The sequence below is a fragment of the Nelusetta ayraudi genome, unplaced genomic scaffold (genome assembly GCF_046127955.1).
Source record: "Nelusetta ayraudi isolate G7.1 ecotype Tasmania unplaced genomic scaffold, CSIRO-AGI_Nayr_v1 ptg000018l, whole genome shotgun sequence".
NCBI classification, from domain to species: Eukaryota; Metazoa; Chordata; class Actinopteri; order Tetraodontiformes; family Monacanthidae; genus Nelusetta; species Nelusetta ayraudi.
In genome coordinates this window covers 613,529-641,390 of record NW_027466068.1, presented here as the reverse complement: position 1 = coordinate 641,390, position 27,862 = coordinate 613,529, and the positions used below count along the sequence as shown (strand labels likewise).

The 27,862-nt window shown below is 48.9% G+C and overlaps 3 protein-coding genes across 4 annotated transcripts in view; 2 read left to right on the top strand and 1 right to left on the bottom strand.

Moving 5' to 3' along the window:
• Nucleotides 1-1,022: 1,022 nt before the first annotated feature.
• ercc6l (excision repair cross-complementation group 6-like) lies at nt 1,023-7,064 on the top strand. The gene is made up of 3 exons (XM_076025554.1): nt 1,023-1,219; nt 1,870-1,914; nt 2,749-7,064. The coding sequence occupies exons 1-3, from the start codon at nt 1,164-1,166 to the stop codon at nt 6,557-6,559; spliced, it is 3,912 nt and encodes a 1,303-aa protein (XP_075881669.1). The 5' UTR covers nt 1,023-1,163; the 3' UTR covers nt 6,560-7,064.
• A 664-nt stretch (nt 7,065-7,728) lies between these two features.
• Nucleotides 7,729-25,012, top strand: adam9a (ADAM metallopeptidase domain 9a). 2 transcript variants are annotated; one of them, XM_076025524.1, is made up of 25 exons: nt 7,729-8,252; nt 11,186-11,295; nt 14,071-14,129; nt 14,744-14,822; nt 15,119-15,195; nt 16,298-16,496; nt 16,954-17,019; nt 17,225-17,296; nt 17,770-17,939; nt 18,033-18,114; nt 18,188-18,321; nt 18,819-18,990; nt 19,297-19,389; nt 19,485-19,589; nt 19,817-19,907; nt 20,008-20,116; nt 20,294-20,483; nt 20,863-20,943; nt 21,217-21,322; nt 21,523-21,670; nt 21,799-21,895; nt 22,583-22,612; nt 22,853-22,911; nt 23,014-23,240; nt 23,303-25,012. In XM_076025524.1, exons 1-24 carry the CDS (start codon nt 8,177-8,179, stop codon nt 23,081-23,083), a joined length of 2,475 nt encoding a protein of 824 aa, XP_075881639.1. In that variant the 5' UTR covers nt 7,729-8,176; the 3' UTR covers nt 23,084-23,240; nt 23,303-25,012. The 2 variants fall into 2 exon arrangements, with proteins under 2 accessions (XP_075881639.1, XP_075881640.1); XM_076025525.1 differs by lacking the exon at nt 22,583-22,612 and having other exon boundaries at nt 7,730-8,252.
• Nucleotides 24,272-27,862, bottom strand: part of LOC142887708 (uncharacterized) — a 5,254-nt gene continuing 1,663 nt past the window's right edge. The window contains exon 3 of the mRNA XM_076025545.1: nt 24,272-27,655. Coding sequence (XP_075881660.1) covers nt 26,178-27,655 — 1,478 coding nt within the window. The 3' untranslated portion in view covers nt 24,272-26,177. The remainder of the gene's footprint in view (nt 27,656-27,862) is intronic.

Genomic DNA, 27,862 nt, shown 5'->3' with positions numbered 1-27,862 from the left:
CCCTACATATTTAGTATTCCACGAACCACCACGAAAGCAAACACAATCCGTTAGTTTGTAAGATTCCAAACTTTGCGCTAAATCTATCGTTACATTCCTTGTATGTTGTCCCTTTTATGTCACAGCCATTCATGAGAACTAGAATCCAGGTGATCTGGATGACCCACTTGTCATCACACTCTTTCAGCAGACCACCATGTTTTCTGTGTTTCAGTGACAGTATAAGCGTGCTCCCTGCGCAAAATCTATCAGCGATGTTTAATATGCATAATTCTGCTGAGGAAACAAGGTCATCTTGTGTTTGTCCCCCACCTCCAGTTTGAATAAACCAGACAAGGACATGAAGTCAGTTGGTGTGAGAGAAAAAGGATGCAGGTGATTTGATGGTCAGCTGCTGGCAGCTGATTCCATGTGGGGTTCAATATTTATTACTATTACTAAATACTAAATAACTGACAATAATATTTTTATTGCCGTATTTATTTTGATAATACAAATTTCCATCTTTTTGGACTATACAGTAATATGCTGTAATTATGCAAATTTTCCACCTGTGGGATTAATAATTCGTTCTATACTATTCCAACATTAAAGTAAGGTTTTTCTTCCTTGCTGTATGAAATCGTATTACTTTTTCAAAGAAGAAGAAGCCTTTATTAATCCCATATTGGGGAAATTTGCAAATTACAACAACAATACAGTACAAAAATGTCGATTAAATTGATTCAAAAGAAATGAAGAAAGGGAAGATCAAATGCTAAACAGATTTCTTACTAGAAAAAAAATTACGTGCATATTAAAACTACGTTTTACATTATTCAAATGTTTTCTGTCTTCTCCGTTGCCGACCTGAGTTTCGTTTTCCTAACTAATAACTGGCCGCCCGGTGTTTTGGGGGCCTTCTGACTTTGTCTGACGTCATCTACTTTGGCCCGCCTTCCTCAGCAATATCTAACGTTCTATTGGGCAATCGCGTGTGTACGTCGCTGCAGCGTCCTCCGTGATAGGCTGGCAGGAAATGGCGGGGGGGAAACCATCCGTTCAAACATCAACAACACGCGAATTCGTCCAGAAGCCGCAGCAGAAGGTTCAGTTCCGATGTGTGTGTCTCTTCAAGACTCCTAGCTCGTTAGTAGGATTTGCATTGTCGTTTCTCGGACAAAATGGACTTCACCGATCACAACGGCGGAGTGGAGGAAGTTTCCGACAGACTGGAAAGGTGAGTGGAGTTGGTTGTTCGCCACGTTTGTGCGGAGCGAGTTACCTTTGGAGGCTAACATCCGGGTGTTCCGACCTGATGGCAGGCAGGCTGGTTGTGGGTTGACCCACCAGGCATTTAACATATTTCGCGAAAATATCGCAAGGTCGACGCTTCGTTATGTACGATCTCGGTGGACCGCAAGCAAGCAAACGTGCAGTTTCCTCAGAAGTTCAGGAATTGGTGTATTCATGCGACACCTAAAGCAGAGGTGTCAAACTCAAAACACATTCAAGCAATAATAGTCTGCCTCTGTTTTTATTTGCAGCCTTCTGATTTAAAATTCAACAGTAATCTTTTTCTACGGGCTAATAATACATTAAAAAATAATAATAATAACAACAATAAACCAATAAAGTAATGATAATAATAATGTCCTGTCCTGGTTGAGCAGAGCATTCTGGGATTTGCAGTATTCACAGTAGATGTGCTTTATAAAGTCTTAGCTCACCAGAACAGGAGGGGGGTGGAAACTGAAAGAACCCACAGAAGAAAAGTAAAACAACAAACATTATTTCATGATTAATTTTGCTTTATTTCAACCGTGTCGGTCATGTGAAATATCCTTATGAGGTGAAGTGTTTTGTCTCACCACCAGTCTGTCTTGACAGGTCTTTGTCCATGGATACGGATGCCAAGATGGAAACTTACCACAGGTGACTCACTGACGTGACTCACATTGGTCGATTTGTGTGTGTGTGTGTGTGTGTGTGTGTGTGTGTGTGTGTGTGTGTGTGTGTGTGTGTGTGTGTGTGTGTGTGTGTGTGTGTGTGTGTGTGTGTGTGTTGCCCTTCCAGTAGCACTGCTACATTCAGGAGCTCAGGGTTTTATTAAGAAGAGGCTCTGAGAGAAGCCTGCCTGTTCAGCTGCTCTCCAAAAATGATTTGACTTTAAACTGCTTTGATCAGTTCAGAAGCACCTGATGCAGTGTCGCCATCAGGGCCGTTAGGACAAAGCTATGTCACATATCTGAACTTTGTCGTTTTCTCATTCTAACACGCACGCACAGACACACAATCCTCAAAACCCCTGCCTGCATGTAAAATGATTCTTAACCTCTTCTCCCTTGATTTGCTCTGTGTTCCATTTTCATTTACTCGGCTACAACTGCATCAACTCCTGATGCTTACGCTTCTGATGCAATGTCAGAAGTAAAACCTTTATCGTAATACCATGATAATGACAATAGACCTTTTAATTGTGAAGATATGTCCTCTTTATTCTGAGCATATAATTTTTCTATAGGAGGCCTCAAAAGGGGCTGAGGGAAGAAAGGTTAATCAAGCAGCTTTAACGATGTAAAAACTATCTCACAGATTAGTCAAGTAATTGCTGTGGTATTTTCATACATCCATTGTAATGTAAACCTGTATTGATAAGAATGTTTTGTTCCTGTTCGTTTAGCTTGTCCCTTTTTTGCTTAAGAGTCACTGCAACTCATGATTCAGCACTAACTGTTCAGCCACTAATATTTTGTTTTGTTTACACAGATATATTCAACAGGGTAAAGATGCTGCCAGGCAAGGGGACATGAACAAAGCGCTGAAATTATTTAAGATGGCCCATGACATCAGTCAGAGTGAAAAGCTTAAAAGCAGGATTAAGAAAATTGAGGAGATTCTTTCTCAGGATGACTCTGAGGAAGAGGAAGAAGAGTTTGTCGATGTGAACGGCAGCGGTCTGATGCTGTTCAAAGACCTGCACAACAAGCTGTATGACTACCAGAGGAACGGCGTGGCCTTCATGTACGGCCTCTACAGGGATCGTCTCAAAGGTGGCATCTTGGCGGATGACATGGGCCTCGGCAAAACCATCCAGGTGATCTCTTTCCTGTCTGGTATGTACGATAACGAGCTGGCTAAACATACGCTGCTGGTCATGCCAACCTCTCTCATCACAAACTGGACAAAGGAGTTTGCAAAATGGACCCCCGGGATGAGGGTCAAGGAGTTTCATGGCACCAGCAAAGGGGAGAGGACTAGGAATTTGGAGAAGGTTCAGAGGAGAAGTGGGGTCGTCATCACTACTTACACAATGCTGTTAAATAACTGGCAGCAGTTGTCATCGTACCAAGGCAGAGAGTTCACCTGGGACTACATGATCCTGGATGAGGCGCACAAGATTAAAAGTACAACCACCAAAACAGCCAAGAGCGCCTCTGCCATACCTTCAAAAAACCGCATTCTCCTCACGGGTACTCCCGTCCAGAACAACCTGAAAGAATTGTGGTCTCTGTTTGACTTTGCATGTCAGGGGACTCTCCTCGGCACGGCCAAGACATTCAAGACAGAGTACGAGAACCCCATCACCCGTGCCAGAGAGAAGGACGCCACCCCAGGGGAGAGGGTTCTCGGCTCCCGGATGTCTGAGAACCTCATGGCCATCATAAAACCACACTTCCTCCGCAGAACAAAGGCTGAAGTGCAGAAAAACAAAATGAATGGCACACATCGGTGCAAAGAGGAAGAGTCTGAAAGCACGGACAGGCAAGCGATAACAACTCTGAAGGAATCTGGAGCAACGATGCCCAAGCTGACGAGGAAGAACGATCTCATAGTGTGGACGTACCTGAGCCCCGTCCAGGAGGACATCTACCGCCAGTTCCTTTCACTTGACCACATCAAGGAGCTGCTCATGACCACCAGGTCTCCTCTGGCCGAACTGAACATTCTCAAGAAGCTATGCGACCACCCGAGGCTGCTGTCTGCCGCTGCCATCGCAAAGTTGGGCTTGGAGGAGAATAACAGTGAAACTCAGCACAGCGAGGAAGTGGAGATAGATGGTGCTAACGGCATTACACACATCCCCGACGACACCCTGATATCTGAGTCTGGGAAACTTGTCTTTCTATTCACTCTCCTTGAAAGACTTAGGGAGGAAGGCCACCGCACCCTTGTCTTTGCCCATTACAGGAAAGTACTCGACATTATTGAACGCATCCTGGGCAACAGAGGCTTCAAGGTGATGAGGCTGGATGGAACAATCACACAGATTGCAGAAAGGGAGAGGCGCATCTCACGGTTCCAGACGGACGACAGTTACTCCGTCTTCCTCCTGACCACTCAGGTCGGAGGAGTTGGCATCACTCTGACGGCTGCGAGTCGTGTGGTCATCTACGATCCCAGCTGGAACCCGGCAACTGACGCCCAGGCCGTCGACAGGGCCTATCGGATTGGGCAGACGGAGAATGTTGTAATCTACAGGCTGATCACCTGCGGCACGGTGGAGGAGAAGATCTACAGACGGCAGGTTTTCAAAGACTCCCTCATCAGACAGAACACTGGGGACAAAAAGAACCCCTTCCGCTACTTCAGTAAGCAGGAGCTCAAGGAGCTCTTTACACTGGAGGAGACAAAGTCCTCATCCACACAGCTGCAGCTCCAGTCCCTGCACGCCAGGCACCGACGCACCGACCCCGACCTGGACGAGCACATCGCCTACCTTCACACCATGGAAATGTTTGGCATCTCTGATCATGACCTCATGTTTTCCCTCGATGTCAACCACGACGAGGCCCCCGAGGACCAAGAAGCGCACAACTACATCGAAGGGAGAGTCCAGAAGGCCCAGGAGCTGATGAAGGCCGAGTCTGAGATACAGATGCAGCTGGCAGAGAGCATGGCATCGAGCACAGAACCCGCGTGGCTTCGACAACCAATGGAGAACAGCGACAGAGTGCGGTCACACGAGAGGAAGCCAAAGAAACCCGTACCAAGTCCTTCTTATCCACAACAGGACCTCAGCAGCCCAACCCTAACAGTGGTGGACCTGGACCAGTCTGGGTCTAGCAGGGAGGGTGGATCCAATCCAAGTGACCAAGTTATTGATCTGACCACAGATGTTGGTATGCAAGGAGAGCAATCTGTTGAAGAAGTTGACCAAGACTTGCTTTCCAAGCCAGACACTGATTCCTGGAAGCAGAAGAATCTCAAACAAGAGAGAAGCAACTTGGAGGAATCAGACGCTTCCCCAGTGGAGGTGATTGAGGAATCTGAGGAGATGGCAGATGCTTCCAGTCAAGAGCCGATGGAGAAGTCTGCACTGTCTGAGGTTGTACCCGGTGTGGGCAGCAACAGCAGCCAGGTCTACTTCTCAGCACTGGACGACGAGCAACACCTAAATGGAATGCCAACCTCCAAAACAGTCTTCTCAGAGGATTTAGAGCAATCACATCTCAGTCCACCAAAGAACAAAAGAGTCTCTGTCCTGCAAGCTTCTGGCACCAGCTTCAAAGCAGACGCATCACCCAGAGTCAGCGGCGGGCTGGAATCCTTCGAAGGCAACTTCAACCTGCAGCTAGAAGACAGTGACATGATGACAGAGCAGGACAACCTGGACCATCAGGAGAGGGAGCTGCTGTCCCAGCTGCAGGTGGAGGGAAGTTTTGATGTGAATAAATCCCTCTCTGAGCGGGAACACAACAAAATACTTCAGCAAAGCCTCAACCACAGCCGAGTCTCCAGGATGGAGGAAGAATCCCTGAATGATTCCATCGTACCGACCAAGAAGAAAAGAGCGGCGGTGATTTATGACAGTGAGGAGGAGGGAGAAGAGGAGGAGGTCGATGACGGGAAGGCTCTCAGTCAAAGTCAGCTCGACAACTCCTTCCAAGTGCTCGGAGCCTCCACGCCAAAGTCGGTGCATTCTGGCTCCACCCCTCTGCGCTCGAGAAAGAGCGTTGGTGGAAACGCCTCTGTGGCGTCGCGGCGATCCCTCCTGCATTCCATCATCGCAGATCTCGACAAACCCAATGAAGTGCTGGACAACGAGGATGTTACGGACGGGGACTCTGACGAAGCCGAAGAGGAGGACATCATTGATCCAACTCAAGACCCTCTCCAGCTGGAGGAGACGGTCGGGGAAACCTTAAACACAGAGGGTGAAGAGGAGGAGGATGAAATGGATGAAGAGGAGGAAGGAGAGGAGGATGAAGCATGGGACGAGAAAGAGGAAGCCTGTGAAGAAGAGGAGGAAGCAGGAGAAGGGGAGGATGAGGCAGAGGAAGAGTTCTCCGAGTCAGAGATGAGTAGCAACCTTGAAGAATCAACCAGCGAACCTGAACTGGCCTCCTCGGAGAGAATGGACGAGTGCACTGTGGATGCGGCGCACAAGAACGCGGTGCAGCAGTCGGCGCCCGAGAGCTACGACTCGCTGGTCAGCAGGGGGCGGGAGTGTTTCAGCCAGGGGAAGCTGGACGGCGCCCTGGACTTTTTCCTGAGAGCCATCGACCTCAAACCTGGTGACCCTGAAGTTCAACTCATGACCATCAAGCTGTACCGCCAGCTGAGCCAGAGGAGTTAGTGACTGTTGGTCACAGCTCTCAGACTGCACCACAGAACCGCTGTCGGTGCATCTCACTGCACTTTCTAGATTCAAAATGACATTACTTGATTGTAGGAATACAAGTGGAAAGTAAAGTGTGTTGGTATACTCGATCTGTTTTATTATCACAGGCTTGTTGTCTTTAATATCTGTCAGAAAATGCAAAAAAAATCTAGTTCTTCATATTTGCAGTTTTCCTTGAATTTTCTCTGACTATCAAGAAACTCCTGTGATGCCCACAAACACTTGTTGTTTTTCAAAAATATTTTTATGACGAAAAAAACGTTATTCCTTGTTACGGGCTGTTGTTAAGGTAACGACCTTTCACATTTCAGATGCTAATACTGTTGTGTCTCTGTGTTATTGCTGCTGTTGGGTGTAGGAAGCATTTTTTTTCTAAGAAGTTCATTATACTAGAACATTCCTCATCATAATTGCTTTCATTTGTTGATTAAAAATCCCGCCTTTATGGCCGTTACTATGACTTGCATTTTTTTTTTCAAAAAAATAAATCACATTCACTCTTAGAATAGAACCAAAAAATCCAAACACTGCAAGCAGCCCCACATATTATACATATTACAAATTAAGATTAGTTAATCCACATATTTAGCAAATCTAATTTTTTGTGCTGTATTATCAACCATATGTTTAAAAGGGGGCAAAAAGATACCAGGGTTGCACTACCTGTTATGACATCACAAAGGGCACTTTTCCCAGAGCCATATAATTGACTTTTTTAGATTTTATGGTGAAGCCAACTTGCTTGTCTCCTTTTGGCTGAAGAATGAACGTTTAGAGACACGTGGGGGGGAAATCCACATGTGTTTATATATTCCCAGGACAGGACAGGAATATTTTAACATTTTATATCACCGTCTGTATTATTTCTTCACGACACAAATGCCCGCAATTCCATTTTCTCTCTTTTTAATAAAGTTTTAACGGATCTCTGGCATCATTTATATGAAGACTAATCAATATGGAATCTTATCAAAACGCATAAAGAAAAAGGTGCATGTGAGTTGGCGATTATAATGCACGGACGTCTCAAACGTTTGTTGTTTCAAACAGTCATTTCAGCCGGGGGGGGAAATGTGTTTTTTATTTTGAAGTGCGCTACCGGAAGTTGGGAGTATTTGGGCTGGTCTACGTCTCAGAGATTCCGACCGACTTTTACAGCAGGTTTACAGCAAAGAGAGGGAGACGTCAGCTTCGCCCAGAGGTCAGAGTTTCGAGCCAACAGTTGAGGTGGAGTACGGGACTCACACAGCGCCGTTTCGCCGCGGACGAGCAGCGACATTTTGTGTGCGAGCTAACGGCTAAATTCAGAGCCACTTCCGTCGCCGTGATCGGATCATCGGCCGGGACGGGAATGGCTCGGCCGAGGAAGAAAAGAGCTGCTGGCTGTGTAGCATGAGGCTCCGCAGGGGGAAACGACTGGAAGAGCTCAGCGAGAATCACAACAGTGACCCGGAGGAAGACAAGAGGAGGAGGAGAAGAGATAGAGGAGGAGGGCGCGAGAGATCAACCCGGTGACGTTTAATTTCCCCAGAAGAAGAAGAAGAAGAAGAAGAGGAGGGACGCGGAGGGAAGATGGGAAGCAGAGTGGAGCTGCTGGAGGTCTGCTGGCTGCTGCTGCTGCTGCTCAGCGGGAACTCCGAATGCCGAGGTGAGTGACGACAGGACGGAGGGGGAAGGTGCACACCTGAGAAGCAGGGTGGAGAACCTGGAGGTGAGGAGAGGAGTAGGGCTCTACAGAGTTGGTGAAGATCTCACCTCCTGCACCAGGACAGTCTGGTGCAGGAGGTGAGAGACAGGCAGGTAGGGAAGTAGGTGAGACAGGTGGAGGAGGTGAAGAGCTTCCGTCTCTCTGGTGAAGCTGATGCAAAGACCAAAGTATGTCGAAATACAAACCCTCCAAAACACAGTTTCTACCCTGGCCGGAGGTGTTTTTTGTGACCATGTAGAACTGAGAAGGAGATGGAAATGTATCTACTGATAAAATAGAACTGGGTTCCTCTGCTGTGGTCAGTAGCGAGAACCACGGAACCTTCACCATCTGTCCAGCAGAAGATCTCCCACTGACTGACTCCTCCACACCCAAGTTGTCCGTCCGTCCGTCCGTCTCTCAGCCAGAACTCAGGCTGCAGGCTGGCAGGTTGCCAGGTTGTTCTGAGCAGCAGGAACCAACCTGGCAACCTGTCAGCGGCTCTTCACATTTTTCTCCCAGTTGCATTTCCATGACAGTTTTTTTGCAAAAGTAAAAGCGGTATTTCCAAAAAGTACAATTGCGTAATTTTATGCATCTGCATTTCCATGTTGTTTGCTGTCAAGAATGCTTGTTATATTTTCCTTTTTGATTACTAATAAAAAAAAAAAAAAAATTCTGTCTCCTCCTCCGTCCAATCATAACGCGCCATTTTCACTCGACGTGAACTGGTCACGTAACCCCGTACGTCACGTCCACTGACGTGTCAATGCGAGAAAAGTGTTTCCATGACACTTTTGCGATATACACCACCAGGTCTTTATTACCACATTCAGGTTTTGTGAAATTCTAGGTGTCATGGAAACATAAGCTTCCGATTGGCTCTGATTTCTACCAATGCAAAGATCCTGTTTGGAATTTGACCCAGACCGTGGTGGGCCACTGTGTTCTTGACCTCTGTGACGATGGTTAAACCTCTTAATGAGGGGAACTGACCAGCTGTTGGCCACCGCCACCGTATTTGTGTTGTATTCTATTCTATTGTGTTGTATTGTGTAGCGTCTGCAGGAATGTTTCTCCACAGTTCCACCATGATGGAACAGAACTGGGTGCAGTTTGTTCTGAGCCAGTCGCAGGAAGCTCCGGTTCCCAGGAGGCCCTCTGATGGAGCTTCATCCCATTACTGTATAGGGAAAAAAAAACAATCAGTCATTGCAAGCTGTTTGTTCTGATGGGCACTTGAAGGCATCGTGTGCTCTCTACTTGGCCTCCCACCTTGGCCCGGTGGGTGCAGGCAGGGTCAAAGGTCACAGTCACGGAATATCGCAGCCCTGCCCCTCTGCTGGCTTTCCCCCAATCATCTCACTAGAAAAAGATTGCAGCATCCGCCTCCTTTTCTCTTGTTTTGAACCAGCAGCTACGTGCGCATACACACACACACACACACACACACACACACACTAATGGGACTGCCTCTCCCACTTCCTTGAATGATGACTCATGTTTTTTCTCCAGATCTGCTGGCACATGCTCACTCGCTCACACAGCCTGGCCGGGAGGAATGTTCTCCTCTCAATCCCCCGGAGGATCCATCCAAAATAAACTTCTGACCAAATATTAAAAACTGTTAGCAGCACATGAAACTTCTTCAGTGTGGATGGGAAAGAGGGTGTTGTAACGGTCACGGAGAAGCGAGACTCCCTCCAGCGGGGAAGTGAAAATCCTCGGCGTGCCGCCCGAGGTGCACCGCTCGTAGCGGCGGTTCCACAACAGAGCTGCAACTCCTGGCCGGTTGCCACGGCGAGGTCGCCGAGGTCGCTGCTCGCAGCTCTGGTTGGGTGTCAGCAGAGTTAGCTAATATGCTGTTTAGCGGTTTGCAATTTGCGTGTACGGAAACGGAACAAGTTTTTGTCGCCTTTTCTCGTAATGATGAGATAAAGGATCTTGAAATTGCAAGAAAGGATTTGGTAATTACGAGAAAAGGTCTCGTAATTCCGAAATCAGACGTTGGGAAATGCTAGCACGTCTTTAAACTGAGGACGGTTTTAATATTAGCATGTCAACACTGCGCAGGCATCTCAAATGGTTGGGTTTGTTCAGGCGGGAGCCCAGTCAGTCTGACAATGTGCTGGATGTGGCTCTCTTCCTGCAGGAGCAGTTGAATCAACACAAGATGCTTCATGGATGCAGTTTCAAGCATTTGAAAAGCGTCCAGTTTGGTTTTTTAGTGACTCAAGAAACTGAACGGCACCTGTTACAAATCCCAGATCCTCAAGGCATTTTTTTTTATCCAATGAATGCAACGCACTTCCATAAGCGAGCCTGCTGGGAGTTTTGTTTGTTTGTTTGTTTGTTTGTTTGTGTGCTCATCCATGAAAATGAGAAATTGAGAAATTCCAGATTGACTGCGGCCCTGGACGGGGATCCGTCCTCGTCGAAAAGAAAATTGGTTCCATTTGTAGCGCCGGTAGCTTTTGTGCCGCTCGTTTTGAGAAGAAGTCAGCTGTCCTCAGTTTGTGTGGTGAACGACGTCACAGAGTTCCTGAGGGTTTCCTCCAGTCCTCTATCTCATCCTGGTTCTATTCCTGGAGGAAGTGTGGCCTCTGATGAGGAGAGATTGTGTTGTGCTGTTGTGTTGGTCGCTCAACCAAACCTGGTCGTTGCCTGGCTACAAAGTCAGGCTGAGCCAAACAAAGCAGCGCCTTGTTTGTTAGTTCTTTGTTTTTTTTTTAATCTGGACTTTGACTGCACACCTGTCCAAAGCTCCTCTCCATCTTCTGCCAGTTGTCTTCATCTCCCGCTGATCTCTGTTGCCGTGGTTACCTTCTCCTCCTACCTACCCTGCTGCCAGGTTGTGACTCCTCCCTCTCCGCTCTCTCTCTCTCCTCCCACAGACTCGCAGCAGCAGCAGCAGACGCGTCACCTCTCCTCCTACCAGCTGACCATCCCTCGGCCAATCGGAGGCCGGCTGAGGCGGGACGCCGAGGGCCGAGTTCCCAGTCAGGTAGGGATGAGTCTCTGTGTGACCGTTTGACTGCGTGACATCCAGGAAGTGCTCGGTCAGCGCTTTAAGCTGCTGACCAGTCAGCTCCACTTCCTGTCATGTGACCTCAGAACCTGCTGAGTTAGCTGCTTGGCCGCCGTCACTTTAAGCGAAACACAACCTCCTCAAACAAACGCTGTTTTTTTTTTGGTTTCTTTTTAAATGAATAAACTTTGTTACCTGTACTAGCAGTCAATGGTTTGGACAACTTTCTCCACTGCAGACAGACACCGAAGAAATCAAATATAGAAGCAAGATATCTGTAATGATACAGCAAAGAAAAACATCTTCAACAACTCTAAATATGCTTTTTATGAAAGGAGGCTATTCTGAAGAATTTCAATATAAAACGTGTTTGAGTTATTTGACACTTTTATTGTTTCCTTGAGTGAGAAACTGAAATGTCAATAGTCATGAGAATGAAAGAGTGAGTCCAAACTTTTAACTGGTAGGATGCATAAAAAATGTGTACTTTAAAAATAGACTCGAATGAGAAACATTCACTGAAAAACACATGCAAAGCTATTGGCTGAGCACCTTGGATTACATCATCGGGGGTGGAGCCACAGTAGGACTGTGAGTGTGTCTCTCCATGAATCAGCTGACTGACACCCAGCCAATGAGTGGGATGGACACTGGACAGTAGGGGCCTTCAAACACAGACAGCCTGCACTGTCTGTGTTTGAGTTCTGGCCACCCGCCACCACCACCACCACCGGCTCCTCCTAGTGGTGGGAATGGAAACGGATGGAGATAGGCTGAACCTCCCGGGGGAGGTTCCTGGTTCCAGTAAAGGCTTGGCATGGAAGCTGCTAATGTTGTGGAACACTAATAATGTGTGGGAGGAGCTCTGAAGTTCAGTCTGGGTCACTTCTGTTGCTTTTCATTGTGTGTCTTTGTGTCAGAGGTGAAAACAGTATTCTCATTATGTACTTGAGTAAAAGTATGGATACTTTACTTTACATAAATTATTTATGCAAAATGGATTTTTAAAAAAATGTTCTACATGTTTATTGTTCCACTGTCCTGAATACGTGCTGCACTGTGACCCCAAAGCCCAGACATTCTAAGATAAGCTGTTCTCTAAAACATCATCCACTTTTTATACTCAACTACACAACAGCAGAGTTGAAATAGCTCCACTTTGAATAATGAATAATAAGTGAATGACTTGGAACTGAATTTGTATCTTCTCTCAACACTTTCCAATACTAAAGCAACAAGCAGGTGGCTTTGGTTTCCAGTGCGAGCAGTAGAACGTCCAGATACTTGTGTCCAGATGTTAAAAAGTCTTTGGGAAGAGAAACATTCAAATAAAGTTACAGATACCTGAAACATTTCCTGTAGTACAGCAACAAAGCAAAGTAGTTCCACCTCCCAACTCTGTGTGTGTGTGTGTGTGTGTGTGTGTGTGTGTGTGTGTGTGTGTGTGTGTGTGTGTGTGTGTGTGTGTGTGTGTGTGTGTGTGTGTGTGTGTGTGTGTGTGCGGCAGTCCCCCACCCCCACATCCTGCATGCTGCAACAAGCTCACACTCACCTATGCACAACTCTATCAGTGAGGTGAACTCATGCTCACTGTAGCTGCGTCTCCATGGCAGCTTTCTCGCAAAATAAAGGCGATGTTTCTTAATCTTCGACAAAATACAGTTGTGATGTGCAGGCGTTTCCATTGAATGGTGCGAAGCTCCATCGTCCCAGTTCTCTGCGATTCATAGCAGGTTTTCATTCAACTGAGAACTAACATAGAAAAAAAGTGTTTCCGTGACACTTCCTGTGCGATCTTCCTCTCTATGGATACGTGTGAAAAACCCCACCTGATGAGAGCCTCAGAACCTTTCAGCCGTATTGGAGAGGTTTTTCGAAGCTGAGCTTTAGTTTCCATCACCAGGTTTTATTATGGTCATGTTCAGGTTTGGCACAATTCTAGGGGTCATGGAGACGCAGCTTGTGGCTGGACTCCACCGCTGTGCCCTGCTGTTGACTGACACCTGCTGTCTGTCTGCGTCACCGTTAGCGCCACCAGCTAATGCCACAGCATCAGAACACAGCGAGCGATCAGCGGCAGCGGCAGCAGCAGCAGCACTCAACCCTTTTCTTTGAATAAAGTCATCTTACTTTTGTTAATTTCACACATTTAGAAAAAACATATACGATAGTGGCTGTGTCCCACTTCCCTGCCGACCTCTGATCTCTGACCCCACCCTCCTACCCCCTCACTACCACCACCCCACCCTAATCAATGGGTGCGGTCAGCAGGCGACTTCCTGTCTGGAGTCTCTTCACCATCTGTCCTGTGTCTCTGGCTGCCTGTGTGTGCTGTGCCCTCACCACTGCAGCAGTAACACAACTGTTGTTGGAAGCTCCAACACACACACACTCGCACACACACACACACACACACACACACACACACACACACACAGACACACACCATTTTTGCCAGTTGTCTGCCAGGTGAGTCAGAGGCTCGAGTGACCTTGAGAGTTTTCACTTTGGATTTTTTTCCCCAGTTCCAATCCAAAGTGTGAGTCAGTCAGTCAGTCAGTCAGTGTCACCTCCTCCCAGGACAACCTTCTGTCTTTATCTTGAATGTTTTTTATTAAACTCTCTCGTCACATATTGTGTCGTGCTTTGTGGGGATAACGATCACAGTTTGTTTGCTCAGTTTGTTCTTTTTATTTTTTTTTAATCTGCGGACAATTGACTGACAGCTCTCTCACCTCCGTCTCTCCGCAGGCCTCCTTCCTGATCGCTGTGGACGGACGCGACTGCATCGTCCACCTGCAGAGAAATGAGTAAGCTGAAGTGAAACGGTCAGACAGGAGGATGTGGCCTGTTGATGTTGTCCGTTTGAACCAGAGGAAGTGTGTGCCACACTGGTCGAGTGTGTGCTACACTTCCTCTGGTTGCTATGCAGCATCAGGAAAGTAATTTTTTACAACAGAAAATGTGAAGCAAATCAGATTAAATATGTCTCAGTCTTGCAGCTGCTTCTCACAATAATGACCTCTGCTGGCCGTAGTTTGTCTTTGCCTGTTTTAGATCAAGAAAAAGTCTGAAAAAGCAATACATTTATTTGATGAGCAGAAGTTTATAAAAAGAGAGCAATCACGATTACTCTGCAGGACTGACTGGGGCACACTATGTTATCAGGCGCGGCAGCGCCCCCCACAGGTAGCGATGGAAGCAGCTCAAGTCAGCCGAGTCAGTCTTGCATCTCAAACAGCTGCTCAGAGACAAAGTCACTGTGGTTTCCATCAGCTTCGATCGTGAACTTTGACGTTTTACTTCGTCCGAAGCTGCCGAGATGAACGGGCAAGCGCCCGTGTGCTGTGCTGTACTGTAAGCAGCCACCAGGGGGCAGAGTGCTGGGTTTCTATGGCTCAGTAACAAACACTTGTTGTTTCAGGCTGCTGATTCCTGCAGACTTCACTGTGTTCACCTACAGTCCGAACGGATCACTGATCACGAGCCGACCCCCTGTGCAGGTACACACACACACACACACACACACACACACACACACACACACACACACAGGATGTACGCTTCCCTCTTTCAAAATGTCACTTAATTTTTTTGTCCTTCAGTACAAACACTCATGAGTTGCGAGGATCTTTTTTATAATATCTGCCCCCTGCTGGTGTGTGTGAGACACTACAGTAGTATACGTAACGCAATAAGGTGTGTGTGTGTGTGTGTGTGTGTGTGTGTGTGTGTGTGTGTGTGTGTGTGTGTGTGTGTGTGTGTGTGTGTGTGTGTGTGTGTGTGTGTGTCATTGCAGGACCACTGTCACTACCGAGGCTTCGTCCAGGATGAGGACGGCTCGTCTGTGGCCATGAGCATCTGCAACGGCCTCAGGTAGCACGCACACGCTAAAGTAGCAGCGCTAAAAACAGTACATAAAATAAACTATGCAGTAGTTTCAGTAGTTACAAAAACACACAAATCAATCAATGTACAACAAACAACCAAAGCAGATGTGCAAAAGACAGTCAAACTGCAGAGGCAGCAGGATAAGCAGGGTCTTCTAAACCATAGCAAATCATCTGAACAGAACCTCTGGCACACACTCCTGCACTGGAGTTCTTCTGTGCAACCAGCAGCACAGCCATCCAGGCGGTGAAATTCATTTAAAACGCACCAGTTCAGCTCAGCAGAGTCTCTGTAATCCCCTCTAACCACACCAAGCAGGCGGGTAGGAGACCAGGAGAAGATAAACAGGAGGAGGAGGAGAATAAACACCTGCCTGGTATCAGCAGACTGGACCCAGACTGGTTCTCAGACAGGACCCAGACTGGCATCAGACAGGACCCAGACTGGACCCAGACTGGTTCTCTGACTGGACCCTGACTGGCTCTCAGCCACACAGCTCTGAAGGTCGCAGTCTCTCGGCCAGATGGCTGTGTGTGTGTGTGTGTGTGTGTGTGTGTGTGTGTGTGTGTGTGTGTGTGTGTGTGTGTGTGTGTGTGTGTGTGTGTGTGTGTGTGTGTGTGTGTGTGTGTGTGTGTGTGTGTTTGATGCCATCCTGGCCATCCTGCTGCTCCAGTCGGTGTGATATCTCGCTAATTGGTGGCTGATCCTCTCTCACGCTGAGTGTAGAGGAGTTTCCAGTGCAGGGTCGCCTCGACCTTGTCGCGTCCTTCCCCAGCCTGCATCTCCGTCTCCTCCTGACTGTGCCAGTCTGGATAATTCCTCTGATTTAACCAAACGTCCGGCTGGTGGAGTCTCACTGGAGTCTCTTCACGGTGCAGCGACAGTGAAAGAAAAACCCTCCGCAATGTCAACCAGAGATAGATACTTTCCTACCAAAGTACTCCATCCATCTGCTGCTGCTCCGCCACCCGTGAATTAAGAGCTTCAGTTTAGCATGCTAATCTGGCTGTGAATGAAAAAACAGTCCGAATCAGAATCAGAATGCTTCATTAATCCCGAGGGAAATTTTGTTATTTTGTTTTTCCAGAGGGGTTTTGTACCTCAACAACGACAGCTACGGGATCGAGCCGTTAGACTCTGCCCCCGAGCAGCACCTGGTGTACCGCCTACAGGATGTGACATCACAGCCCCGAGGGTGTGGCACCCCGCACAGCGAGGACCGCGGCGATGCCACGGAGCGCGCTCAGTTCCAGCCGGAGGAGATCCAGCACGGGCAGCACCGCAGGGTGAGCACACACACACACACACACACACACACACACACACACACACACGTTAGTTTCTTCCTATACCGTAGGTGTCAAACTCTGGCCCGCGGGCCACATTTGGCCCACGGCGTGATTACATTTGGCCCATCGGTATCATAAAGCACATTCATCGCTAATACTACAATCCCAGAATGCTCTACTGGTATTTTGGAGCATCAGTCAGGACAATCAGGACGTTCATTGAAGGAAATTATTACTATGACTTCATTGGTTTATTGTTGTTATTTTTATTTTTAGATGTATCATTAGTCTGTGAAAAAAGAATGAAGGGTCATAGAATTTTTATTTACATTTTATGTTCTTTTAATTTGAAATTCGACTTTCGAATGAAGTCATTTATTTCGCAGATTTAAGCTCTGCTTGTTCCATATTCAGTGTTGAAGCAAAACTATTATTATCTGTTCCTGTGTCACAGATGAAGCGAGCCGTTCTCCACCAGACTCACTACGTGGAGCTGCTGCTGGTGGTCGACAACGACAGGGTAACACACACACAGTCACACACTTCCTGTAGTCACAGTCAATTTCATTTGAAGAATAATTTTGACAGCGCAACACCGTCAACAAGGTTTCCGGAATTAAAAAAAAAAAATGTTGCAATGTTCCTTTAACAAACAACACGAGCACGTCGCCATTTCTGAGGATTTTTCTACTCTTTGTTTTTTTGTTTTTTTTCTGACTTTTCAGTTTAAATACAAGAACAGGAACGCAACAGCGGTGAGGGAGGAGATGGTTCACCTGGCCAACTTCTTAGACGGAGTGAGAACACACACACACACACACACACACACACACACACACACACACATAACAAAAATCAGTGTCTTTGAAGCCCCACGGTGTTTAGCTCTTTATTTAAACATGGATGAAACGCAGCTATTTTATGACTTACTGACTATTAATAGAATTTCTTCAAGTTCGGCGAGCCGGATTAAAAAGTTCAACGGGCCGCATATGGCCCCCGAGCCGCAGTTTGCTCACACCTGATTTACATCAAGAAAAAGTTTACAAAACATACAAAATTTATTTACAAAAGCAAAAGCAAAAAAATGTTATTGTGTGCGGTAGCGCCCCCTACACAAATTGCTGCACACAATGACTAAAAAAATGACGTAAAAAATTCATAGTATTAAATTTTGCTGAGCTGTTTTTGTTTTTTTAGTCTCTTAAATAAATGTTTTTCTTCCTCTGTGTGTGTGTGTGTGTGTGTGTGTGTGTGTGTGTGTCACCAGATCTACACGCAGCTGAATGTGCGGGTGGTACTGGTGGGTCTGGAGATCTGGAACCAGCAGAACCAGATCAACACTGATGGTGGCGCCGGCGAGGTGCTGAGTCGCTTCACCCAGTGGAGAGAGCAGAAGCTGGTTCCTCGGCGCCGCCACGACTCGGCTCAGCTCATCCTGTGAGTAGCGCGCGCGGACGCGCGCACACACACACACACACACACACACACACACACACACACACACACACACTGATTATGGTTGTGTTGCAGCAACAAGAGTTTTGGAGGGACGGCTGGCATGGCCTTCGTCTCCACCGTCTGCTCCAGGAGCCACGGGGGCGGGATCAATGCTGTAAGCTCCTCCCAACCTCCCTTCTGATTGGCTGGATGGACTTGATTGACATGTGGCGTTCCGTCTCCTGCAGTTCACCAACAACAACCTGGCGTCCTTCGCCTCCATCGTGGCCCACGAGCTGGGCCACAACCTGGGCATGAACCATGACGACGGCCGCGCCTGCACCTGCCCTTCCCCCGCCTGCATCATGAACTCTGGAGCCACGTGAGAGACACACACACACACACACACACACACACACACACAGAATTCATTTTTTGGTCCTGTTTGATGTCACTTCCCATATTGAACACTTTCCCCCCTCCTCTTTTTCCTCCTCTTCTTCCTCTTCCTCCCCTCTTCCTCGTACTCCTCCTCCTTTTCTTCCTCTTCCCCTCTCCTCCTCTTCCTCCTCCTCCTTTTCTTCCTCTTCCCCTCTCCTCTTCCTCCTCCCCTCTCTTCCTCTTCCCCTCTCCTCCTCTTTCTCCTCCCCTCTCCTCTTCTTCCTCTTCTTTCTCTTCCTCCATGTCCTCCTCCTTTTCTTCCTCTTCCCCTCTCTTCCTCTTCCCCTCTCCTCCTCTTTCTCCTCCCCTCTCCTCTTCTTCCTCTTCTTTCTCTTCCTCCATGTCCTCCTTCTTTTCTTCCATTTCCTCCTCCACTTCCTCTTCCTCTTCCTCCCTCCTCCTCTTCCTCCCTCCTCTGCTTCCTCCTCTCTGCTGCAGAGGCTCCAAGAACTTCAGTAGCTGCAGCGCTGATGACTTTGAGAAGATGATCCTGCTGACGGGGGGGACGTGCCTGCTGAATGTGCCCAGGCCTGATGAGGCCTACAGCGCCCCCTACTGTGGGAACGGCCTGGTGGACGTGGGGGAGGAGTGTGACTGCGGCTCACAGAAGGTCTGTAGGCGGTTTCCCCCTCGTCAGTGGAGCCTGGGTGCATGAAGTCAGGAAAGGGGCTGAACGTGCTCATCGTCTCCCATGATGAATTTCAGAGACTCTCTGCAAAAAATAAAATGAATGCAGAAAACAAAAAAGCAAACCAAACTACCTGGATGCTGTTGAGCTTTGCAGTCGGTAGAAATAACGGAAAGGTTTCTTGGTGTAACACCTGCCCTCCTGTGGTGAGGACGAGCTACTGCAGGACCTTTTGTTCATAGTGTGTGTGTGTGTGTGTGTGTGTGTGTGTGTGTGTGTGTGCTGCAGGCATGTGAAAAGGACCCTTGCTGTGAGTATCAGACCTGCAGGCTGAAGCCTGGAGCTCAGTGTGCCTTCGGCGAGTGCTGCTCCAGGTGTCAGGTGACCCACCGTCAACGCCATCTGTCCGAGCTAACGGCTAACCGACTCGCTAGCCAGCTCGCTCACCTCAACGACGTGTGTGTGTGTGTGTTCAGTATCTCCCAGGAGGGACAGTGTGTCGCTCCAGCACAGACGAGTGCGACCTGCCAGAGTTCTGCAACGGCTCCTCGTCCTTCTGCCAGAGCGATGTCTTCGTGCAGGTGTGTGTGTGTGTGTGTGTGTGTGTGTGTGTGTGTGTGTGTGTGTGTGTGTGTGTGTGTGTGTGTGTGTGTGTGTGTGTGTGAGAGAGAGAGAGAGAGAGAGAGAGAGGTCCAGCATGTTTTTCATTTGTATGTCGAGTCAGGGGAGGTTTTGGCAGGAGGCGGCGGTGGTGTGTCACTCTGCAACCTGTTGAAGTGCCGCCCTCTCTTCTTCTGTGGTGTTTCAGAACGGGCAGCCCTGCAGGAGGCAGCAGGCCTTCTGCTACAACGGGAGGTGTCAGCACTACGACGGCCAGTGTCAAGCCATCTTTGGGGCCGGTGCGTCACCCGTCACCTGTCACCTGTCACACAATGTGCTTTGTTTTTCTCACATCTCTTCCTCCTCCTCCTTCTCCTCTCTCCGTCCCCGCCCCCCCAGAAGCCAAAGCGGCTCCGGAGATCTGCTTCCAAAACGTCAACAGTAAAGGAGATCGCTTTGGCAACTGCGGCTACCTGAACTACCACAACTACAGGAAGTGTGAGAGCAGGTAACACACACACACACACACACACACACACACACACAGAACCCGAGGTCAGTCCTTCACCACCGGTCCAACTCATGGGAGGTGTGGACTCCGCTGCTGATTGGCCTCCGACTGCCCGACTGTGTGAATGAACTCAGTGTGGTCAGACAGCGCCCCCTCTCTGCCACCGCTGCACAGGAACGCCATGTGCGGGAAGCTGCAGTGTTCCAACGTGGAGTCGGGCACCATCTTCGGCATCGCGCCGTCCATCATCAGCACGCCCATCGGCACCACCGGAGCCAAGTGCTACGGCGTGGACTTCATGCTGGGCTCGGACGTCCCCGACCCGGGAATGGTCAGCGAAGGGACAAAATGTGGCGAAAACAAGGTGAGGAAGAGGAGGTCAGGTTTATTGGTGTGATTTATTTCTTAGATGTGTTATTATTCCATGGAAGATTGCAACTACAAAAAGCCATAACATTTTTATTTGTTTTTCATTTCTTTTGATGATTTTTTATTTTATTTTTATTTTTTGAAATTCGATTTTGCATATATGCAATATAAAGTTATTCCTTGTATAGTATTAAGCTTTGCTTGTTCCATATTCATTTTTGAAGCAAAACTTGTTTGGGGTCCATGTAAAAATATTCACTGCTCTTTCTGCAGGGAGATTTTTTTTTTTTTTTGAAAACATCAATGTTCTGAGACTTTGTCCAGCAGGAGATAAAGCCACTTGTTTCTTCTTCTTCTTCTTCTGTGGTGTCCAGGTGTGCATGAACTTTGAGTGTTGCAGCGCCGACGTCCTGAACTACGACTGCGACGTGGAGAAGAAATGCCACGGACACGGGGTGAGTCTGCCTGCCTGCCTGTCTGTCTGTCTGCCTGTCTGTCTGCCTGCCTGTCTGTCTGTCTGCCTGCCTGCCTGTCTGTCTGCGTGTCTGTCTGTCTGCCTGCCTGTTTGTCTGTCTGTCTGTCCGTCTGCCTGCCTGACTGTCTGCCTGCCTGTCCATCTGTCTGTCCATCTGCCTGTCTGTCCATCAGTCTGTCGACCTACCTTTCCGCCTGCCCGTCCCTCCTCCTCCTGCTCTGCCAGCTCACCGCTGCCCTCTGTCGTCCGTCAGGTGTGCAACAGCAACAAGAACTGCCACTGCCATGACGGCTGGGAGCCACCGTTCTGCGAGGTCAAAGGTTACGGCGGCAGCGTAGACAGCGGCCCCACCTGGAACGGTGAGTCGCCTGCACTCCTCCGAAACACACACTCCAGTCTGGCTGTAGCAACAGTCTGCCAGTGCGGCGCTACGTCCTGAACCTCATCACCCACAGTCAACTTCATTCCATTATCATGACCTGAAGCTCACAGGTGCAGCACTAATTGTCCGTTCATCCCTCCGCCTGCCTGCCTGTCTGCCCGTCCGTCCATCCATCAGATAAGGACACCTCCTTGAGGGACGGGCTGCTGGTCTTCTTCTTCCTGGTTCTCCCTCTGCTCGCTCTGGGCGCCTTCATTTTCCTGCGGAGGAACGAGCTGCTGCGGCGCCTCGGCCTGAGCCGCAGGAAGAGGTCGCAGAGTTACCAGTGAGTCTGAACACACACACGCAAACGCGCACGCACACACGCACACGCACACGCACACGCACGCACGCACGCACACACACACACACACACGGAGAACCAGCGTTAAAGCTGCATTTCCTGTCTGTCAGGGCTGATGGAGCCAATTCAGCCAATCAGGGCAAAGGCCCACCTCCCAGGGCGCCGCCTCCATCCGTGAACCGCAGCGGCAACATCGTCAGAGATGGGGTGAGTCTCAGCACCGAGTTATGATGATGAAGATGAAGATGATGATGATGATGATGATGATGATGATGATGAATTCTTGACCTTTGACCCCTGGCGGCCGTTCCTCATGAGCCGATGACTGTGTTTGTCCCGCCGAGGCAGGAGGCCGCTGGCGACTGTGACCATGTCACTGAGCTGCCGGTGAGCCTCGGACCTGCAGTAGCGGTAGAGCCGTCAGAGAGGCGTTCAAGCCCCTGGTTGCAAACTTCACTGACCCACAATTTGCACCCAGAGCGTCTGCTGCGCCGTCGTGGCTCCGTTAAGCAGATGGCGGCCATCAAAGTCAGTGGCGCTGCCTCCTGGGTTGTCGGTGCCACCTTACAGTCCTGGCATGAACCGATCGGTACCAATGCAAACACTCTGGGTGTAAATTGGTGGTCAAGTCATTTATGTCAGTCCCTAATGTTTGTAGAGGTGAAATTAACATTGAAAACAATGAGTAGAGTCGCCCCTCTAGCCATGGTTCTTTCAATCAGCAGCTGTAGTTCATTTATTAACAGGTAAGTAAGTCACGTGTGTGTGTGTGTGTGTGTGTGTGTGTGTGTGTGTGTGTGTGTGTGTGTGTGTGTGTGTGTGTGTGTGTGTGTGTGTTAACTAACTGACATGATGTCATCGCTCTAACGCCGTCTGCTCTCTCTTCATGTGAAGCACCATGCTCAGCTTCTGCCGCCACAGGAGGTAAAATGCTCATCAACTCTCACATGACTAACACACACCACTGTAGCTTTAGCATTAGAATTAGCATTAGCGTTGAACGTGCAGTTCAACTAACCCTCGCATTCAGGGCAAAACCAATATACAAAAATACTGAGAAACATATGTAATTCTCTCTCTCTCTCTCTCTCTCTCTCTCTCTCTCTCTGTGTGTGTGTGTGTGTGTGTGTGTGTGTGTGTGTGTGTGTGTGTGTGTGTGTTCAGGTGGTGGAGACCAGGAGCATGGCACCCCCCCACTCTCTGAGGCCGCCCCCTCCTCCTCTGTAAGGAAACGCTGATAAAGAATCGACCTGATTGGCTGACTGTCTGTCCAGTTAGATTGTTTCCAGCTTTGTTAAAGTTTTTCTTTTGTTTTTTTCCCTCAGAAAACCGAAGCCCTCTGCTGCATCACAGCCTCTCGTGCCTCAAAGACCCGCCCCCTCGCCGCCTGTTTAGCCAATCACTGACTCCCGCTCTGGCTCTGGGGCCGGACAACGCTCCACCAGGACAGCGGAGCCAGCGGGACTGAACTGGCACCTGATTGGACAGAACAGGGCCAATACGAGGACCTGGACCCAAACCAGCCAATCACAGCAGCTCAAACCACCGTCTGGCGTCAACATACTTTGATACAAAACCAACATTTGTATCTGCTGCAGGATAGTCAGCACTCAGACCTGCCCCCTGGTGGCAGTTCAGTTCAGTTCAAAAACACATTAGAAATCAAGAGTCAAACGTTCTCAGGGCAGACAAAAGTGCTCACGTGACCACTACGAATGCTCTGCTCTGATTGGCTGGTTTGAGGACCGGAGGCGGGGCTTGATAGCAGATTAATCCTGTTTTCTTTTGTTTTCCCTCCTCGTCCTGAACGAACGCACTGTTGCCGTGCTGTGATTGCACTCTCCCGCACTGATCTGCACTGTCATAGGAATGGAACACCCCCCCCCCACCCGGCTGCCACTGCTGCTGCTGCTGCTCCTGGGTGCGCTTGTTTTACGACTCCCCCCGGTACCGCCTGACAGTCTCTCCGCAATTGTATTTTGAAAGTAGGAATATTGAGTCGGCAGGGTGTGTGGTACGGCGATGTTTGTGACCGGGCTGGCTGAGGTCTCAGCAGGAAGCCGGCAGACGCTCAGTTCACTGTCGCCACAGGAAAATCAGACTTTTCATCGCTTGAGCTCAATTTATTTAACCCGGAGTCTGAGACATCCAGAATTGTTTTTGCACTCGGCAGGAAACATCACCACCCCCCAAATTCCTGTTTAGGATCTGGTGCAAAGACTTCTGGGAAATGGAGGCAGTATTTGCAAGGAGGCTTCTGTTGCTGTTTCTCAGGGTGTCCATCAGCTCTTCCGGCCTTTCTGACTGTTTGGTTGCCACTAAACATGGCAGACTTGAGGGCGAAGGAACAGCCGGGAACTCTTCACACTTCCTGTCAACCCCGCCCACGCCCACGCCCTGCCCACGCCCATGCCCCGCCCTCCAGGTGACTGTTACAAAACTGCCAAGCAGCCTGCCGGGGTTTTTCAATTCTCTGAGCTTTCGTGGATTTTTCTTGAAACGGCTCCACTATCAGTACGATTGTTTGTCTTTGCACAGAAGTCAGCGTCATCATTAAGGAATCAACAGAGCAACTCACAGGGCTAATTCAGTGCAATGTAATCACCTTCATGCCAAAAAAAAAAAAAATGACTCAGTCACACACGCACACAGATCAAAATGGACTGAAGTTTGTTTCTGCTGCATTGAAAGATGAGGAAGTCAGTCTGTTGCTTGAAACAACAACACATTTAGGAAAATAATAAATTACATTTAAATGCTAAGGAATATTAATCAATATACATATTTAATTAATAGAAATTTATATACACAAAAACAGGTTGTTTTTTTGAAGTGTTTAAAAATGTCGATTAAAACGCTGATCAAATGTTTTGAATGGCATCATTCACACGGCGACAGAAGTATCGATTCAAACTGTGTTCATCACAGGAATGGACCGAATAATAAACAGGAATATGTTAAAGAAATAAAAGAGAAGAATCAAGAAGTGGTCACTGGTGTGACCTGACGTCTTGGAGGTGATTTTACACAGACTTCAGACTCCTGGTACACCTCAGTTCTGTCTCTCAGGTGAAGATTCTCCTGACAGGTAGAACGCAGGGCACTGAGTTTAAAGTGTTTTTTGTTTTGTTTTTTAAATGATAATACTGTATGTTTATTTGTGTGTGTGTGTGTGTGTGTGTGTGTGTGCGTGTGTGGCCTCAACAGAAGTCACCTGACCTCACTGACATCACTGTCTGATCTACCCCCCCCTCACACACACACTTTTCTTCTGCCAGTGTAAACCTGTTCTATGTGTGTCAAAAATGAATCTAAAAAAACCTGGCCAATGAACTTTTGTCTCATTATTAAATGTAACTGTGGCTTGTGGGAAACTTTGCCACAATTATTTTTTTTTTTTTGCCTGTTTGCACCTGGATGAAGGTGAACTGAGCTGTCTGCAGTTCACATTCTGTGACTGGGTGGACTTGTGTTTCAGCATCTGATGCAGAAAATCCTTCACGCTGTATTTCCTTTTTGTCTTTAGGTTATCGAAACAAAACACTTTATTTATTAATCTTAGTGTTGTAATTAACACAGAACACGTTTGCTTGTAACATTGTAGGGTTTGTTACTTGCGAGTCTGAAGGTCCGACACACAAGAAATTAATCTAACAAAGACAGGTTGACTGTACACAGGTGGAGGAAACGCACTGAAGGTTCTGGTGTTTCATCCTCACTGTTGGGCAACTAAATCCAAAACATCACCTTGAACCTATCGTGGTGGGGGAAAAAAAAGGCATTCAAAATGCATCATTTTTAAACGGAACAACCCGCTGCTGAACAGACAGACCGTCCTGCCGACAAACGTTTAGACTGACCAATCAGAAACTTGGTTTGACCAACCCTGACCATGAACCAAACACAGGTGGGACAACTGACTTGCTCGTTCACTCCCCAGCGACTCCTGAACGACTCCCAATGGGTGAGTCGGATCTGAAGCATCACGTTGGCGGTGTCAACAGTCAGGCTGCGTTCAGACAGCAGGCGAATCTGATTCAAATATACACGCATGCCCTGGAGCTTGGCTTGAATGGAGCTATCTCCACACACACTGATGAGCCAATGAGTTTCCTCCTCGGCCCAGGGACCGACTGTTGTTTTCTACTCCTTGAGTCTGCTCACAGCTCCACACTTCCAATGGCGTCATCTGGTGGCGCTCTCTGCTCTGGCGCATTGGCTCTTGCGTGGTGTAGAGTGACATCAGGGACAGTCAAAATCCATTGCGGTGTTTGGAGCCATCTGGTTTCAATCTGGATGGCCTAAAAATCGTATTTTGTCTGCCAGTCTGAACGCGGCTTTAGTGACGTAAGACCACAACACCCTTGTGCCCCGTGTGAGATCATTTTTCTTCTACAATGAGTGAAAATCTTGCTGTTACAAACGTGTTTGTTTGCTTTGAGTGGGTTACAGCTTGTCGTGTTGTGAGAAGTCCCTCCTGCCGACGGCTCTAGCTGGGACCGGGCTGCTTGGCGGCCTCGGCCTGGTGCGTCTTCATGTGCCGCCCGAGGTGCGAGGCGTTGAAGTAGCGCTTGCCGCACTCCTGGCAGCCGTACGGCTTCTCGCCCGTGTGCGCCCGCCGCACGTGCACCGTCACGTCACCACTGAAGCGGAAGTCCTTGCCGCACGTCTTGCACTTGAAGGGCTTCTCGCCCGTGTGCACACGCATGTGCACATTGAGCTTGGACATCTCAATGAAGCCCTTTCCACAGAAGGAGCAGCGGTGCGGCCGCTCGCCCGTGTGGATCTTGGTGTGCAGCCGCAGCCGCGACATCTCCACGAAGGCCTTCCCGCAGAACTTGCAGACGTATGGCTTCTCGCCCGTGTGTGACGTGCGCACGTGGATCCTCAGCTTGGACGTGTCGATGAATGTCTTGCCGCACGTCTTGCACACGTATGGCTTCTCGCCCGTGTGCCTCATGCGCACGTGGTACTTGAGGGCGCTGTTGTAGGTGAACCTCTCACCGCAGGTCTTGCAGGCATACGGCTTCTCGCCCGTGTGGATCCTCATGTGGGAGTTGAGGACCTTCAGGTGGACGAAGGTCTTGCCACAGCAGCGGCAGGCGTGGCGCCGCTCGTCGCCGCCGCCGTGGCTCCTCGAGTGGTTCTTCAGGTCCGACGTCTGGCTGAAGCACCGCCCACACACGCCACAGGAGTACGGCTTCTCGCCCGTGTGCGACCTGGCGTGGGCGGCCAGGCCGCTCTGGAAGCGAAAGGCCTCGCCGCACACACCGCAGGCGAAGGGCTTCTCGCCGGTGTGGATCCTGCGGTGAGCCGTCAGGACGGCCGTCTGCCTGAACTTCTGGCCGCAGACGTCGCAGGAGTACGGCCGCTCATCAGTGTGGGTCCTCAGGTGTGCGATCAGCTTGGACCTGTACTTGAAGGTCTTCGCACACGTGACGCATTTAAAAGCTTTGTCACCCTGCTGAGTGATGTGATCCATCAGGTCGGCCATGATGTGGTCGTCCATGCGCGTCTCCACATCTCCAGCTGGTTCAATGTCCGTGCCTGAGCCTCTCCCAGGGTCGAGGTCAGAGCTGTTTGGAGGGAACTGGCGCTCGCTGTGCGATTCTGTTTCACTCTGGTCACTTTCCTCGCGAGCAGGAGACACTGTTAAACTATCACTCTCCAGTTTCATGACAACCAGATCTCCATCCAGGCTGGAGGACATTTCCTCCTGCTCCTCTTTGATCTGCGTGGCCTCCTGGTCCAGAGGCAGCTCAAAGGTTGGCGTCACCACCAAAGTGTCCAACTCCTGCTTCAGTGTGAGCTGCTGCACGTCTCCGCTGCTGCATGGCTCCTCTTGCTCCTCTTTCACCTGTGGAGATTCTGGGTCCTCCTGGTCCACGGTGGAGATGCTCGTCATGCTGCCGAGCAGCTGCGCAGTCTGAGCTGCATCCTCAGCACAGACGTGGTGCTGCTGGAGCTCTGAGGGACAAAACAGAAAAGACAGAGGATGTCATCAGTGTTTCCTGTGTCCAGTAAAAGTCATTTTATCTTTCAAAATAAAAAGCAGATTTTTTTTCCCCTTGCAGGGCTTGTCTCTTCATGTTCTCAATGTCTGAACAGGGAACTCAGACAAAAATTAATGATTAAAAAAAAAAAACCCACAACGACCTGAAAACAGCCACAAAC